Source organism: Trichosurus vulpecula, chromosome 4, assembly GCF_011100635.1.
Source record: "Trichosurus vulpecula isolate mTriVul1 chromosome 4, mTriVul1.pri, whole genome shotgun sequence".
NCBI classification, from domain to species: Eukaryota; Metazoa; Chordata; class Mammalia; order Diprotodontia; family Phalangeridae; genus Trichosurus; species Trichosurus vulpecula.
The window spans coordinates 133,299,422-133,318,126 of NC_050576.1; the positions used below are offsets into that span (position 1 = coordinate 133,299,422).

The following is an 18,705-nucleotide window of genomic DNA, read 5'->3' on the forward strand; positions in this document are numbered from 1 at the left end:
GTTGGCAAGTAGATAACTAGAGTGGTCCACTTGTACCCTTGTAATATCAAGAGAAAGCAAAGAGAGCTTTCAACTCTTGGGTGGATCCCCTGTGGAGAACTTTTAGACAAGAGTTAATCTAACAGACTAGGCAAGCTTGGATAGATGGTGATAATGCATTTTTAATAATATAGAGAGTTCTCACTTTATATAAATGTGCATTATGCAAATTCTGAATAGAGAATTCTGGAAAATCTACATTCTAAAAAAACACCTATGTTAATTTTTCAGTACTGTGCTCCTGCTCCTCAGTGTTCTGTGCCCTCCCAAGCATTAGATTTGAAATTAAGGTAAACTGAGAGACAGTGGTCTGAGCATGATCAATTTATTAGACTAGCAATAACCAATAAATTGGGTCAGTGATTCCTCTCCTGACCAAAGACCTGAGGTGTAGGACTTAATAGCTTTCATACAGTTTTAGGAAGTACAGGAGAACAAAGAACAGAGTTGGGTAGGTGGGGAAAACAATGCAATTGGTTATAGGACTGTTAGCGTCATGGGAATAAAGACCACTTGCATCCACAGGGGGCTCGTAACAACCCTTCTCTGTCTTAGAGGAATCCTCGATTAATTTATGGAATCCATCTGCATCCTGAGACCATTAATAGTGGACCTGGGATAGCAGACTCCCTGGCTTATAGAAGGAAGATAAGAACCTCTTTAATTCTACAAGGACGAGCAGGGTTGGACAGTGTATCTTAGATACCATCTCAACTTTGTTGGCCTTCAAAGGTAACGAACATGTCTTGGGATTTTCCAGGAACTGAAGGTAAAAGGGACAAGTTTTCTTTTAACTAACTCAGAAGGGGAACTGAACTCCTATGACTATCTCTAACCTGCTAACCTGCAAGGTTAGAGATAGTGAATCAGGCCTGCATCCCTCAAGGATAACAGATTTCCTTGAGGGCAGGACTAAAATAGTGATTAGCAGGAGAACTGAACTTCTAAACTTAGCTCATAGGCAAAGAGAGAAAGAAATATGGTTTCAGCAGTCATACAAAGTGAGGCAGTAACACAAAATAGGATCGATTACAGAATAGAATTAATTATAAAATGATAAAGAATTAAATTTAATTTCTTCTCCCCCCACAAGAGAAAAAAACCTTTTAAAAAAAAACCTAAAAAATTGACCCTCCAAATGAAAGCAGAAGAATGGATGGATGGAGAGACTACCACCACTGCTGCAAATTGGGGGCTTTGGCTTGAGACCTCCTGCACTGAGAGAGGAGCCCTTTGCCCTACTCTGCCTTCATGTCTGTTTTCTGTCCATCACCATTCAGATACCATGTTGTCTGTCGTCTGTGTCCATGTCCATCCTTTATGTGGCTGCCAGGCTCCCATGTGGCTGGCCCCAGCCCTCTCATGTTCCTCCTTCTGCTCTTGCTTCTCTGTCCCACGTGTCCTTGGTTTCTGTGCTGGGCTCTTTCCTTCCTCTCTTCCTCCATCCCACACATCCATGGGCAAATTCACATTACATAAATGTTGCTGTGTGTAGAGGTCTAACAGTCAGTCCACTTATATACAGTAAGAACTGTCTGTAATAATAATAGCAGCTAACATTTATATAGCACGTACAATGTGCTCAGAACTGTGCTAAGCACTGTACAATTCTATCTCTTTTGATCCTCACTACAACCTTGGGAAGTAGGTACGTACTATTATTAGCCCCCCTTTTACAAATGAGGAAACTGAGGCAGACTTGCCCACTAAGTGTCTGAGACATGATTTGGGCTCAGGTCTTTCTGATTCCAGGCCTAATGCTGTATCCATTTTGCTACCTAGCTGCCCCATAAAATGTCTTCATTTCATTTATTCATTTTTGATTTAATATTTTTTCCCTAATTATGTGTAAAAACAATTTCAATGTCTGCATTTTTTTTAAATTTTTTTTTTAATGTCTGCATTTTTAAAAGTAATTCCTGAATCAATGAGATCTATTTAAGTATAGCATTTATATAGGTGATACCATGTGCCAGGCACTGTGCTAAGCACTTTACAAATAATATTTGATCTCACAACAACCCTGGGAGGTGATACTATTATTATCCCCATTTCACAATTCAAGAAACTGAGGCAAACAGGTGAAGAGACTTACCCAAAGCTAGTAAGTGTCTGAAGCTGGATTTAAGCTTAAATTTTCCTAATTAGGGACCAGTATTCTATCTACTGTGCTACCTAGTTACCTGTAATGCCCATTTGATCCTTATGATCCATTCGCACTATCAACAACCCAGATCACATCTATGCCATGTTTTATTACTATTACTAATCAGTCTTCTATCTGGTCTCTACTTTCTCTCTTGTATAATCCATTTTGTTCCCCAAAATCAGATTAATTTTTTTTAAACACTGCTCTGATCATGTCAATCATGTGACATAAAAGTTTGTCCTTCTAACTTTCAGGGTCCTTTCACAATCTGGTCTTACCTTATCCCTCATTGTCCTTATGTTCAAACTCTACCTTTGAATCGCAACATCTTCCTGTTTTCTTCATTCACAGAACCACTACTGTAGTTCACATTTCTTTACTAGAGGTGTCCGTCCCCCGTCGTCCTCGTTCCCCCGCCCCCGTGCCTCTTTACTCTCTCTTCTTCTTCAGTTCATTGTCTACATAGCTGCCAAGTGAATATTGCATAGTTCACTCCCCTCAAAAAAAATTACAGTCACTCTTATGTTACATCTAGGATTAAATATAAACTTCTTTCAGACAGTTAAAAGTGTTTGACAATCTGGCTGCTGCCTTCTGTGCCAACCTTATTACGTTACTCTCTGTGGTCCAGTCAGACTGGCCATCTAACTGTTCGTAGCAGTCAATGCCTTTGTACTGGGTGTCCTCCATTCCTGAAATGTTCTCTGTTTTCTTCTTCATCTCCCAGAATCCCTAGTTTCCATTAAGACTCAGCTCAAGTACCACCTCCTGTATGAATTCTTAACTTTTCCTAGTTGCTAGATCACTTTCCACAGATTCAAAATGTATCTTATTTACCTATGTATGTATGTATATGTTATCCTTCCCCATAGCATGTAAGCTCCTTGAGGGCAGGGACAGTTTCACTTTTGTTTTTGTTTACCTAGTACCTAGCATAGTTCCTCTTGTGTAGTAAATGCTTAATAATAAAAGTTAATTAATTGGAGACATCTGGTTGCCCTGTTCATGTTTCTGTAGTTTAACTATATCTAACTCATTTTTTCTTTTGCTTCTAGGGAGGAACGGATTAGCTTGCCTGGCTTGTGGTCCACAACTTGAAGTAGTAAACTCTATTACTGGAGAGCGGTTGTCTGCATATAGATTTAGTGGGATAAATGAACAGCCTCCCACTGTCCTTGCAGTGAAAGAATTCTCTTGGCAGAAAAGAACTGGATTGTTAATTGGTTTGGAAGAAACAGAAGGGAGTGTTCTCTGTCTTTATGACCTTGGGATTTCAAGAGTAGTTAAAGCAGTTGTCCTTCCTGGAAGGGTATGTATTTCTCAAGAATGGAGAGTTTGGGGTATTTATTTTCCCATCTAATCTAAACTTTCATGTTGATTTCATTATGTTGTTTCTCCTGTTTCAAAATAAAAAGTATGTGGAGTTAAGATCATAGATTTAAATCTGTAAGAAGGAACTTTAAGAGGTCATCAAGTTTCCACTCTTAACGCAGCTTGCCCACAGTTTCAACATTTGAATCTATTTATGAAAAGCAGTATTCCTAGTCTTTTGAAATTCTTGTTTGAGGGTCATGAAGGATTGTTTTTTAAAGTCTACCTTTTTCCCATAGGCTTGCAGTCTTATCCTTAGAGGGTTTTTTTGCTTTTGTTTTTGTTTTTGTTTTACTAGTTGGGTTCTTGTGTGGATCCTATATTGGCAGAATCAAAGAATTTCCCTCTAAATTGTATTAGCCACAGCAGCTCACTAGGTTTTAAGGTTTTCTTTGGGTACAGAATATGTGTATGTAACAGAAATTGGGTCAAAGTTTTCTTCACTTTTTAATGGAGTTGACCAGGATAGGTATGTGCAATTTTCTCTTCACAGTTAAAAAATAAGTATAATAGTTTCATTACAATAAGGGAGGTAGTTGTTTTCAGTTATGTCTGATTCTGAGACCTTTTTTGGGGTGGATTTTCTTGACAAAGGTACTGGAGTAGTTTTCCATTTCCTTCTCCAGCTCATTTGACAGACAAGAAAATTGAGGAAAACAGGGTTAAGTGACTTACATAGGGTCACACAGCTAGTAAATGTCTGAGTTTGGATTTGAACTTGAGTCTTCCTGACTCCAGGCCCTGCACTCTTATCTACTGAGCCACCTAGCTGACCTAAGGGAAGTAGTAAAGGTAATTAAAAAAAATTTTTTTTGAGGAAACAAGTTCATAGTGATAAGTTTGCCTAAGGTCACATTGCTGGTAAGGAGGAGAGGAGCTTGGAATTCATCCCAGGGCTTCTGAGTTGCACAGAATGATAGTGCTGAAAAGATATCTTCTAGTTTGAAACCCTCATTTTGCATACGAGGAAGTTGAAGTTCTTGAGGGATTGACTCCTTTTTTTTAATGTTTCTTTTTTTTTTTTTTTTTTTTTTTTTAAATTTTATTTTAGACTCAAGGGCCAGAACACACAGAATAGAGAAAAGGAACAAAACATATCTGAAACTTAAATATTGAAACTTAAATACAAAGTAAGAAAGAAAAAAAAAGCATGTCGTGTGCCTAGCAGAACATAAGAGAAGATTCAGAATATATAACACTAGATTTTCATTTCAAGAAAGCTTATATGATAAATCATACATGTTGTGTTGAGAATTGTCCATTTTTTCTTTGCTTTCCTGTGAGTTTTCTTTTATCCTCTGACATGCACTTTTTTACTTTGTTCTCTTCCCTCAGGTACAATAAAGTTTAGATATGTTTCTCTATAGCTATATATATATATAGACATATACTTTCCCAAGCAACTCTACGCCTGATCTTTGTTTTCATATTTGTGCATGTCTCTTGTTTCCTATCCCTCCTGATTCCTCTACTTTACTTCTACCAGCTACCTTGCCCTCCTATTACTTGCCTACCATGACAACTTAACATCATATATCTAATAGTGGTAGAGCCAGCATTTGAATCCAGGTCTTTTGAAACTACATACAGATCCATTACCCAAGCTGGTTTTTTTTTTTTTGTTTTTTTTTTTTTTTAAGAAAATCAGAGTTATACTAAATAATAGCATATATTGAATAGAGAAACTTTTGGTGTAGTAGCATCATAACTTCTTTTTAAATTTTTAAAATTTATTTTTAGTTTTCAAAATTCATTTCACAAGATTTTGAGTTACAAATTTTCTCCCCATCTCTCCTCCCCTGCCCCCCCGTCATGCATTCTGATTGCCCCTTCCCCAGTCTGCCCTCTGTTTTATCTCCCCCACTCCACCCCCCCCATCCCTTTTCCCCTTACCTTCTTGTAGGGCAAGATAGATTTCTATACCCCATTGCGTGTATTTTTTATTTTCCAGTTGTGTGTAAAAACAATTTTTTTTAACATTTGTTTTTAGAACTTTGAATTCTAAATTCTCTCTCTTCTCTCCCCACCCACCCTCCTTGAGAAGGCAAGCAATTCAACATAGGTTATACATGTATCATTATGCAAAACACTTCCATAATAGCAATGTTGTGAAAGACTTAACTATATTTCCCTTCATCCTATCCTGTCCTCCTTTATTCAGTTTTCTCTTGACCCTGTCCCTTTTCAAAAGTGTTTGCTTTTGACCACCTCCTCCCACAATCTGCCCTCCCTTCTATCATCCCTCCTTTTTTATCCCCTTCTTCCTCCTTTCCTGTGGGGTAAGATACTCAATTGAGTATGTATGTTATTCCCTCCTCAAGTCAGATCCGATGAGAGCAAGATTCACTCATTCCCCCTCACCTGCCCCCTCTTCCCTTCCAACAGAACTGCCTTTTCTTGCCACTTTTATGTGAGATAATTTACCCCATTCTATCTCTCCCTTTCTCCCTCTCTCACCCCTTAATTTTATTTTATTTTTTTAGATATCATCCCTTCATATTCAACTCACCCTGTGCCCTCTGTTTATATATACGTGTGTGTGTGTGTGTGTGTGTGTGTGTGTGTGTGTTTGTGTTTGTGTGTATTCCCTTGAGCTACCCTAATACTGAGGTCTCATGAATTATACACATCATCTTTCCATGTAGGAATGTAATCAAAACAGTTTAACTTTAGTAATTCCTTATGATTTCTCCTTCCTGTTTACCTTTTCACGCTTCTCTTGATTCTTGCATTTGAAAGTCAACTTTTTATTCAGCTCTGGTTTTTTCATCAAGAACGCCTGAAAGTTCTCTATTTCATTGAAAGTCAGTATTTTGCCTTGGAGCATGATACTCAGTTTTGCTGGGTAGGTGATTCTTGGTTTTAATCCTAGCTCCTTTGACCTCCAGAATATCATATTTCAAGCCCTTTGATCCCTGAATGTAGAAGCTTCTAGAACTTTTGTTATCCTAATTGTGTTTCCACAATACTCAAATTGTTTCTTTCTGGCTGCTTGCAATATTTTCTCCTTGACCTGGGAACTCTGGAATTTGGCAACAATATTCCTAGGAGTTTTCTTTTTGGGATCTTTTTCAAGAGACGATCAGTGGATTCTTTCAAGTTCTATTTTACCCTCTGGTTCTAGAATATCAGGGCAGTTTTCCTTGATAATTTCTTGAAAAATGATGTCTAGGCTTTTTTGATCATGGCTTTCAGGTAGTCCAGTAATTTTTAAATTGTCTCTCCTGGATCTATTCTCCAGGTCACTGGTTTTTTCAGTGAGATATTTCACATTGTTACTTATTTTTTCATTCTTTTGGTTCTGTTTTATAATGTCTTGATTTCTCATAAAATCACTAGCTTCCCCTTGCTCCATTCTGATTTTTTTTTTTTTGGAGGGAGGAAGGCAGGGCAATTGGGGTTAAGTGACTTGCCCAAGGTCACACAGCTAGTAAGTGTGTCAGGCGTCTGAGGCTGGATTTGAACTCTCGTCCTCCTGACTCCAGGGCCAGTACTCTACTCACTGCGCCATCTAGCTGCCCCCATTCTGATTTTTAAGGCAGTATTTTCTTCAGTGGTCTTTTGGACCTCCTTTTCCATTTGACTAATTCTGCCTTTCAAGGCATTCTTCTCCTCATTGGCTTTTTGGAGGTCTTTTGCTATTTGAGTTAGTCCATTTTTTAAGGTGTTATTTTCTTCAGTATTTTTTTCAGTCTCTTTTAGGAATTCACTGACTCATTTTTCATGATTTTCTTGCATCATTCTCATTTCTCTTCCCAATTTTTCCTCTAGTTCTCTTACTTGATTTTCCAAATCCTTTTTGAGCTCCTTCATGACCTGAGACCAATTCATATTTTTCTTGGAGGCTTTTGATGTAGGTTCTTTGACTTTGTGACTTCTTCTGGCTGTATGTTTTGATCTTCTTTGTCACCAAAGAAAGATTCAATAGTCCGAGTCCTTTATGCTGCCTGCTCATTTTCCCAGCCAATTACTTGACTTTTGAGCTCTTTGTCAGGGTATGACTGCTTCCACAGTGGAGAGTGCTTTGTCCCAAACTTCAGATGTTTTTTGCTGCTATTTTCAGAACTACTTCTATTCTGAGGTGGTATGATACTCCTCTACTGGCCTGTATTCTGGTCTGTGAGTGCAGACACTCCTTTCTGCTGTGTAACTACCAGGAGGACTCACTCTCCACAGTTACTGCAAGCTCTGTCACACCAACACTCCTCCTCCCCCAGGGACCGCCAACCAGGACTACAACCCAGATCCAAGTAGGGCAAAGAGAGAGAATGCTGCCTCAGTGTCAGCAAAGGGATCCCTGCACTCTTGTTCTGATCAGCCTCTTGATTCCCCCCACTGTCTGTGGCCTTGGAGCTCCAGAAGCAGCTGATGCAGCTGCAGTCACCTCTGCCACCCCGGGACTGAGGCCAGACCACGCACTTCTCTCACTCAGGTCCAATAGTTTTCCCACTGACCTATTCTGTTGTCTTTGGTGTTTGTGGGTTGAGAAGTCCGAAGACTGCCACAGCTCAGTCATTCAGGACCCTGAGGCCTGCTCTGCCCGGTCTACTCTGGCCTGGTCTCTTCCAGTATGGCCCAAGCTGGACCGTGCTCTGCTCCCAGCATGGTGCAATAGACCCTTATCGGCAACCGTCCAGGCCGTCTTGGGCTGGAGACTTTTTTGCTCTGTGATTTCATGGGTTCTGTAACTCTAGACTTTGTTTAGAGTCATTTTTTACAGGTGTTTGGAAGGATTTGGGAGAGAGTACAAGGGAGTCCCTGTTTTCAAGCCGCCATCTTGGCTCTGCCCTCTTCATCATAACTTTTAATATGTTACCTAAAAGTCATTGATATAAATTTCCTTTTTGCTTTCCAGGACATAAATCAACATTAGCAGAATTTTTCTTATCTGTATTTTTAAAAGTTGTATTATCTTCCAACATCTAATTGAAAATTCAAGATAATTTAATAATAAAAGAAACTTACATGAAATAAATACCAGCCTTCCCTTTAGATTTTGAAGGAATTTTATTGCTATAATTTGAATAGAATGTTGTATAAATCTATTTTCCCTTATTCTTGCTAGATAACCAGCAGCCTCTTTTTTGAACCACACATTTCTTTTTGTTTTTTCCACATTTCTTTAATGGTTTCCTTTACATCATATGTTTTGACTAGGTCACCACTGCATTGTGCCGAGGTCTATTTGCATCCACCATAGGTTTTTCCATTGACTTTTACATCACCTGAAACTTTGGTGTTTTTAGAGGGTGTTGTGTTCCAAGATGAGCACAGCATTGCTAGGAATTTGAAAAGAAAAACTTTTTTGCTGATGAATCCCATGAGACAACTTAAAGCAATTTTCAAATGTGATCCTGCCATCTTTTCCTCCTATCCATTCTTCAACCCAACTCATTGTCCATCTACAGTGCCTATCCAAATGTATATATTGAACTCGCTGAACTAGAGCTTCTTTCAACTGCATGTTATAGGACAGTAGGCTTTTTTTTTTTTCCCGGGAAACTAAAAGAAAAAAGCCTACTGTCCTATAACACACAGTTGAAAGCTTGGTTTATTAGGTCAATCCTTTTTGAGTAAACATGGCTATTAAGAGGGCAGTCTAGTGTTTTGGAAGTAGACTCATTCAGTACTATACATACACTTGGGAATTTTTGAGATCCTTGATGATATCATCTTCCATCTGTATTTAAAGATGGTCCAGGACATGTGTCATCCATGACAGTGACGAACATATTTCCCTAGTTTACACATTGTTTTTATGATACTTGTCAAAGTTTTGTTGAACATTTATTATCTCTATGGTTGCATTTTTCAAGGAATCTTCCTTTTTTCAGCAATGAAAGGAATGGTCTTTTCAGGAAAATCTTTAAAACACCAAGTTAAATTTTGCTTTATTGAGTTTTCAGTTATGTCATCACATAGATCAGATAGATATGTGCAAGCCTATCTGTTCCCCTATATAAATCTATATATCTGTCTATTAGTATCTACTTATTCCCTTATGTATAGACATACATACATACACACATACACATCCTTACATTTTTATCACAGGGAATCCTTGATTTGTTTGTAGATCAGTGACCTCCATAGCACTTTTTGGGTAGTAATATTGTCCATAATTTTTTCTTTTCTTGAGGAATTTTCACTTCTCTGAGATAACTGTGTAAAACCCTTAATTTTCACCAGATTATGTTACCCCTAGAATGGATTTTGTTTTATGGACTTGGTCTAATCTTGACTTCAAAAAAATAAAACCTCTGGGGTTTTGTTTTTTTTTTTTTGGAGGGGGGAAGGCAGGGCAATTGGGATTAAGCGATTTGCCCAAGGTCACACAGCTAGTAAGCATGTCAAGTGTCTGAGGTCAGATTTGAATTCAGGTCCTCCTGACACCAGGGCCGGTGCTCTACTCACTGCGCCACCTAGCTGCCCCTAAACCTTTGGTTTTTATATTACCTATATGCATTCGCCATTTCTCCTTTGCCATAGAAGCATTCTTTATTTTTTTTTTTTGAAAAAGAATATAAAGAGGAAGAATATTCAGAAAAACTAACAAAATGAAAAAGTATGAATTTATATGTAGCGTTCAAGAGTTGTATCCTCCACATCCGTGGAAAAATGAGAGTTTGTATTCTCAAGTCTCTTCTTTCAGGCCAGGCTTAGTCTTCTAATTTTTTAGCATTGCTTTTTATTCGATTCTCTTTTTCTTTCCAGTAGTCACTGCGCATATTGTTTTCCTAGTTCTGATTGTAAGTTCATGTGTCTTTCTATATTTGTCTGTATTCATTATATTCATCATTTCATAGAGTATAGGATTACTCCATTGAATTCCTATACTACAGTTTCTTTAACCATTTGCGTTTGATGGGCATTTACTTTGTTGCGAGTTTTTGTTCCTCCAAAATATTCTGCTCTAAATATTTTGAAAATGTGGCCTTTTTGGTATTGACTTTCTTGGGAAGGGGCATATATCTAGCATTGGCATCTCTGAAAGAAATAATCTGTCATTATTTTTTTTAAACAAATTCAAGCTGATGATGAGCACGATTATTATTTTCCATATCCCTTCAGTGCCATGATTTTCAAATTAGGAGAGAGATAAGATTATTTAAAAATTTTTGTGGACAAAAAAAACAATGAAATGAAATTTTAAGGCCTCTTTCAGTGCCCAGATTTAACTGAAATGAAAACATGAATCCTATTTTGTTCATATTAATAGATAAAAATATTAGACTCCTATACACGCCCTCTTTTTATTTTCAAACTTTTCCATTAACCATGAAAAGCAGTTTAACAGTCTAAAAATTTTTTAAGTTCCCTTGCCTAATATTACAAAATTAGCATCAAGATCTAACTAGTCAAGGAATTAAAAGCCTTCAGCATGTTGGTCTCCTGGTGAATTTGTGAGAGAACATGGCTAACTGTGCAAAACTGTACAAAATTGGAAGAAATGTTTGGCTTGCAGTGTGCTCTGATGTAAGAAATACTCAGGAGATCATGAGCTCTTTTAATTATTAAAGTAACTTGATCACAAGTAATTATGGGAATTATTTTTGATGTAGTGCAAAGAATATTAGATTTGTCCTGCAGGCTTCGGTTTGAATTCTGGCTCTTCCAATTACTAGCAGTATGCCAATTGGCAAAACATTTAATCTTTCTAGACTTTTCTAAATCTCCTCTTCAATTGGATGGAAATCATATTTGCTCTCCCTACCTCAATAACTTTTGTGTATAAAGTGAAGATAAAACTTGCCTTGTTTTGATATAAGTATCATAGTATAGTACAGCACTATACAGCTACCAGCTGTTATTATTTGCAGCAGCAGCAGCATTATTATTAGAATAATTTGCATCCTTTCTTGGTGAACCCATGTATTACTTTGCTTACACAAATACCAGAATCCAGTGCTCCTGCCTCTAAGAGCTGGAAAATGATTTGAGAAATTAAAGCAATAATAAACAATATTTGGAAATTACATAATTTTTTTTTCTTTTAAGGTTTAAGACAAGTTTAAATCATCTTTTTTTCTGCTTTATATATGGGCCTTAGGATTTTATACGATTAATTCTTTAGATGTAATTCTGTATGAATCTGAAGGCTCCAGTATACTTAGGATCATTAAGATTTAGGTTACCTGGTATAGAGATGTATTATACTGTATGTGAGTAGTTTGCAATTATTAAATCCAACATAACTGAGATAGCTTCTTTCAAAATTTGTACAGTATATTTTTATTAAAATTTTCTTATACAAATGAAAAAATAGATCTTGTATTCTGTTTTTAGGTAACTGCCATTGAACCCATAATTAATCATGGAGGAGCCAGTGCAAGTACTCAGCATTTGCACCAGAGCCTTCGATGGCTTTTTGGTGTGGCAGCTGTGGTTACTGATGTTGGGCAGGTCCTTCTCATTGATCTGTGTTTGGATGACTTGTCTTGCAGTCAAAATGAGATAGAAGCATCAGGTAATACTTTTATTGGGGGAAAAGTTAATGCTTGAATATTGTGAAGCAGTTAATAAAAGTGAAACATTGGTTTTAAAATATACATACTTTTAAATCAACAAATTAAACACTTAAGGTGTCTTTTTTGTTCACAGCATCATGGTATACAGTAAAGAAAACACATTTTCTAATCTTCATGTGCTGGTCTCATAGAAGGGTTATCCTTAACATGAATGAATGAATCGTTAAGTGTTTACTCTGTGGTAAATGCCAGGGATACAAATAGAAAAATAAGATAGTTCCTGCTCTCAAAGAGCCTACATTCTAATGGAGGAAACAGCATATATGGAAGCTTTCAGTTTCAAGTCAGATAGAAAGGTCCTGTAATCGTTGTGCAGCAGCAAAGCAAATGGCAATGCTTCTTTTATGTCATTCCCACTGATAAAATCATGTCAGTTTCTGATGTTGAACCATTTGACAGTGTTAAGGACTTTCATAGCAAGAACTCTCTGGATCTTCAGCAGCTGTGTCTGTAACAGCTCTTGGAGTATTTGTCAGACTGCATTTCCACAGGAGTTGGTTCCAAGGGTGATGGTTTTGGATACTGGCCTGGAAACATAGTTGTTGGAGTTCAGGATACTGAGCTATCTCCAACAGGATCTAAAGGGAGGTGGTGGTGATGGTTTGGCTTACCTGGAACATATTGTTTCCTGTCTCTCTAGATATCTTGCTGATTTACCTAGACCTCCTCTCCACAGAGTTGCTTCCCTAGATAATGGCCATTAGGGCTGGGCTGCAAGCAGGACAGAGTGTTTTGGGGGTGCTGGTAGCAGTTAATGAGCAGGTATTGGTGGTGATACAAAAGATGATGGACTCCTTCTCTGCATTGATTTCTTCTTTCATTCATGTCTTTGGAGCTAGGCTGGAAGAAGATCCAGTCATTTTGGTGATACTGATATTCCTAAGAGTCCTGAGCTCTTGATTATTCTGATTTTTCTCCATCAGAGTCCAGGAGCAGATGGTGACCCAAAGTCATGGTAGTGTTTGACTTGCCTGGCACACACTGCCTCTGGTCTCTCCCTTTGAGTAGATAACTAAGTTTGATACCAGGTAGAATATGACGAAGGGATGAAAGGGAGCTCCCTACTGCAGTGCTTTAGAAATATTTGATTGGGGCAGCTAGGTGGCGCAGTGAGTAGAGCACCGGCCCTGGAGTCAGGGCCTGAGTTCAAATACAGCCTCAGACACTTGACACACTTACCAGCTGTGCGACCTTGGGCAAGTCACATAACCCCAATTGCCCTGCCTTCCCTCTCTTAAAAAAATATTTGAGGACTGGTTAGATCATATTTAATTCAAGGCATTAGGAAAGGCTTTGTGGCAAGAGTGGCACCTGGTATTGAAAGAAAGAAAAGAACTTCAAAACACAGAAGATGAGAATGCATTATAGGCATTGAGGGTAAATGGAAGTGGAAGAGTGTAATGCAAGATTCCAGAACAGCTAGTAGTTCATTTTGTCAAGAACAAATATATGTTGTGAAGGTAAAATGAAGTAAAGCTAGAGAGATATTTTGGATCTAGTTCAAAATAATAATTCTGTATGTACCAGATCAAAGAATTTATATTTATTACATATGCAGTTGGGAGTCATCACAGCTTTTTGAAAAGGGGAGTGAGAAGGCCAGATCTCTCCATTAAGAAGATTTTCTTGTTAGCTGTGTGAAGGATTATTTGGAGAGAAGAGACAGGGGGACCATATAAGCCATTACAATAGTCTAATAAGAAGTAATGGTGACTTTATAAGGAAGGAAGAACAAATATCAAAGTTGATTCTCGGGTAACTGGAGTTGATCCTAGGGTAACTGGAGCATAAACAAGTTAAATGAAAAGTATTGAAAAGTTAAGTGAAAACAAAATGAAAGGAGTACAGGGCAAATTATTCCTTCAGTTGAGCAGCCTGGCATTCTATTTTGAAAAGCCAGGCTCGAGTTCCTGGGAGATAATGGATCTAGATATGTGGGCTTGAGAGTCGTATGCATTGAACTGGCCATTGACACTGGGAGTAGGTGAGGTGAGGTAGCCAAGGAAAAGAGTCTAGAAAAAGAAGAAAACAGCTGTGAGAAATGAAAGGAAGGTATAGAGCTGCAGAGGAAGCTGGAAGGAGGGATCAGAGAGGTAGAGCCAAGAGAGTGAATTCCCAAAAGAAGAGAACGTCAAGAAGGGTGGAATGAGGCAGTCCTGTTAAAACGTGGCAGAGATTAAGTTTATTGGAATTGTCATTAGCAGATCTTAGGGAGATTGCTTTAGCTTTCTGACATTCATATTTAGTAATTTCTGAAAATTACTTTTTTTTTTTTTTTGGAGGGGGGAGGTGAGGCAGTTGGGGTTAAGTGACTTGCCTGAGGTCACACAGCTAGTAAGTGTCAAGTGTCTAAGGTCAGGTTTGAACTCAGGTTCTCCTGACTCCAGGGCCAGTGCTCTATTCACTGTGCCACCTAGATGTCTCTGAAAATTAATTTTTAAAAAATTATATGTTGTTTTAAATAAGGTTTAATGTTCATTCAAAGCATATTGCCTTTTTAAGTTTGAGTATTTTAAAAGATTGACATTCTGTTTGTGTATGATTCATTGAGAGAGAAAGATATGAGAGAGAAAGCATGATTTTTAGTCTTCAAGGATTAGTTTTGGTTTTTATACCCTTAAGAAATTACCTTTAAGAAAAGAGGCCTGAATAATGGATGATATTTTTTGTTTTTATATTCTTCATAAGCTTGTTCATCACTCACTATTATCTCTAGATCTCGAAGTTATAACTGGCATCCCAGCTGAAGTACCACACATCAGAGAAGGTGTGACCCGAGAGGGAAGACATCTCTGTTTCCAGTTACTAAGCCCATCAGGAACAGCAGTCTCAACCCTTAGCTACATAAGCAGGACCAACCAACTTGCTGCAGGTTTTTCTGATGGCTGTCTAGCCCTTTGGAACATGAAAACTTTGAAAAAGGAGTGAGTATAATCAGTGTATTTTTGTCTCCAACAGATGGTTATTTTGAGCTTTTTTATAAATATTAAAACATAACAAAAATTAGGTTGACAGCTTTAAATCATGATTTACATCACTATGCAGGGAGACAGCATCATTCACTTTATTCTTTTGCATAAAATAACTGTTAGTTGCCTAAATGAAACAACATAGATTTGTTAAGGCATCCAAAATCCCAGATCAAAACATTACTGTCATTTCCTAGTAGCACTTCAACAATAGAGCACACCCTTTTAATAAATATTACAATTAAGCAAAACAAACTTTTGAGCATGTACCTCAATCCATGCCTGTGGGGGAATATGGTACAGGAAAGAAGATTCTTTTTTGTTCTTACTATAACACAATGAAAGTGGTGTATACTGATGGTTTTGCCACCTGAACTAGTTCTAGGAGGAAAAATTTCTTTTAAGTTTAATAGAAATCTTCAGACAAGTAAAACACATTGAGTGGGGAGGGGATAGTATAACCATTCTGAAGGTAAGGGGTATAATTTTATCTATTTATTTATTTATTTGTGGGGTTTTTTTTGTTTTTGTTTTTTTTTTGCTGTTATTGTAAGGGGTCAGAAATTAGCTTTTTGTTCCATGATGAGGTTGTGAATAGTGGTGCTTTGTAAGCTTTTCATTCACATATATTCCTTGACTTGCACAGTAACAGGAAAGAAACATAAGAGGGACAAAAAGAATTTCCTTTTAATCCACTCTTATCTCAGAATGCTGGATGAGAATTTTTTATTTCACAGTCATCAAAATCTTTTTTTTTAACTTCAATCTCTACCCTAAATAATTGTCAGTAAAAATTTCCGGTAGGTAGTTAAGAGCTATCACTATATGTGATGGGGCAATTAGTACTACTTAGAATACTGTCTAGTCTTAAAATAGTAACAGAAAATCAAGTTGGAAAATTTACTCTGGATTACTTCCAAGAGTAGTGGAAGGGACAATGAGTCAGGAAAAAATTGATTCAGCTTCTGCATTTCTTCTGTTTGCAAAATGATCTTTAAGCAATTTGAACTCGCTTGTATTACTGTCCCACAAAAGCCTAGTGCTCTTTTGTCCTACCATTTTCCAGCTCCAGAACTGTCCTGTATTCTCTTTTCTGTGTATTCTCTCTCACTTAGGGACTTCATCACCTCCCATAGGTTGAACATAGGCTGGGTATGCTGTCATTCAATTCCTTACCAATTATGTACTAGACATTTCTAATTGGATACTCTGTAGGCATCTCAAACTTAACATACACAAAACAGAAGTCATTATTATCTTTTTGAACAAAACACCCCCTTCGAAAACTCTTTCAGCCAAGGAAATCATCCTTCTAGGCATCTGATCTGTGACCTGGATGTTTTTTTGACTCCTCACTTTCCTTCATTACACTTATTCAGTCAGTTGTCAAATCATGTTTTTACCAAAGTCTCTCACATCTACAACAGCTGGTTTAGGCTTTCATCATGTGTCTGTATTACCATTTTAGCTTCCTAATTTGTCCTTGTGCCTCAAGTCTGTCCCTACTCTAGTTCTCCACATAGCCACCAAAATACTAGTAATTACTTGTTACCTTTACAATCACATATAATGATGCCTACCAACCAACTCCTTCATTGACTTTGTTATTCTTAGCCCTTTATAACTACACTTAAATCTGACATTGATGACACCTTATAAAATTCCAGTAATAGACTTTTTGCTTCTTGACTACACATTGGAACTTTGTTCATTGGTTTTTGGGACATTGTCACCTCCCACTTTTTTGTATTTTGCTTTGTATGTGTGTTCCCTTTACAATTTTCACTCACCTGTTATCTATATAGGCTTCCACATGGTCATAGACCCTTTGCTCTTTTCTCTGTGATAGTTCCACTGGATTGTTGATGTGCTTACATGGTTTCAGTTTCTGCCTGTACTTGGATGACTCCCAGTTCTTCATTTCAAGCCCTGACTTCTCACCTCTGACAGTCCCGTATCTCCCACTGTTTAAAGGATTTTTTCCCCTAGTAGAGTCCATAGAATATCTCCGTTTAAATGTCTGTGTGCTGCCTTAAGCTCAGAGTATAATGTAAGTAGAATGTAAGCTCCTTGAGGGCTGGGACTGTCTCACTTCTGTATTTGTATCCTCAATGCCTTGCAGTTAATAATTGTTTATTTAAATTTTACTAACAACATTATGCTTGGTTAATGGATTAAAGATTCATGTTATCAAAAATGCTGATTTCTAGGCTGTGTGGAAGATAATTCAACTTTTAATGTACTGTTTCATTTTAGCTTTAAAAATATAAATCCATTATTTGAATATTGAAACTAATTATGCCTTTGGTACTTAACTGCAATAATCCAGAATGAACAGTTACTAAAATTGTTGAGAATGGTTTTCTTTAAGAAATATTTAGAGGCAGTGTGGAATAGTGACCAGAGGGCCAACCTTGGAGTCAGGAAGACCTGAGTTCAAGTACCACCTCTGATACATGCTGCCTTTGTGACCTTGAGCAACTTATAACCTCTCAAAGGTCCCAGGTAACTCTTAAAGCAGAGTAACAGATGCTGATCTTTATCAGTAGAGTGGCTGCCTACTACAGTGAACTCATAAGTCCTGAACACTCTTCTGGCCCTCCCACCCCCCAAATTTCAAAACTTATGTATCTTCATAAAATAAGAGATGTTCTATGACTAATGGCTAAACGTAACTGATTTTTAAAACTCTTCTTAAAAGATTACATGTTCATATTTTCAGATATCATGTGTAGTGAACCTCTATCTGTATTTCTCTCAACCGGCAAGCTTTATTAACTATCACTTCTGCACATCTTAATGAAAATATGGAAGAAATTTCTGAAAAATATAAGGCTCTTTGTAAATATAAAATTTGTATGTATATTATATTAATAATTGATGTCTATAATATTTTAAGGTATTATCTCCTTAAGTATATTTTAAATTAATGAAGGATTAATTTTATGCTGAGTATAGTTTTAATATTTTCTGTTAGTATTTTTGAAAATGAGTGTATAAGATTACTAATCAGAAAATCCCTGACCATGCTAGATAATGTTTACGTAACTACTTTGTATTATAAGAATCCTTAGTCTGTGACTTCTGATATTTATTCCAGGTTCAACATTCTCCATCCTAATCAGTCTCTTTTATCTCATAGGAGAACTTTATTTGCATGCAGAATCAGCATTTTTTAAGTAATATTTTGACCCCCAAAATGTAATACTAAGTTTTTGTTTGTATAATATTGCTTGATTGTGTAGAATCAGCCATCTTACCAACTAAAAAATATTGTGATGTTTAATTTAATTTACCTTTGAGGGAGTTGGATTACAAACGTGATTTAAAATTTAAGGGAAATCTTAGAAACTTTTTGGCTTATGCCTGTCAGCAACTCAGCTATTTCGGTAATTATCCTTGTACAATTTTCTTTTAATGATATTTTTGTTTTGTTTTTATTTAATGTCTATAAACTCCCACAATAACTTCCCATAAATGGGTATTGAAATGGAGAGGAGTTGTTATGTTGAAGCAATCTGTGCATGCTATATTGAGAATAGATCTATGGTTTAAAAAATTAAGATGATGAAATGACGCATGACATGACTTTTTGTATCATTTCTCAGATAATTTTAAAGAATTGGAAAACTTTGTAACTAAGGTTATG

The 18,705-nt window shown here is 37.0% G+C and overlaps 1 protein-coding gene across 1 annotated transcript in view; it reads left to right on the forward strand.

Annotated features, from left to right (window-relative positions):
• AHCTF1 (AT-hook containing transcription factor 1) overlaps positions 1-18,705 on the forward strand; it is a 119,228-nt gene that overhangs the window by 27,535 nt on the left and 72,988 nt on the right. The window contains exons 3-5 of the mRNA XM_036755272.1: positions 3,248-3,497; positions 11,846-12,026; positions 14,804-15,011. Of these exons, the coding sequence (XP_036611167.1) occupies positions 3,248-3,497; positions 11,846-12,026; positions 14,804-15,011 (639 nt within the window). The remainder of the gene's footprint in view (positions 1-3,247; positions 3,498-11,845; positions 12,027-14,803; positions 15,012-18,705) is intronic.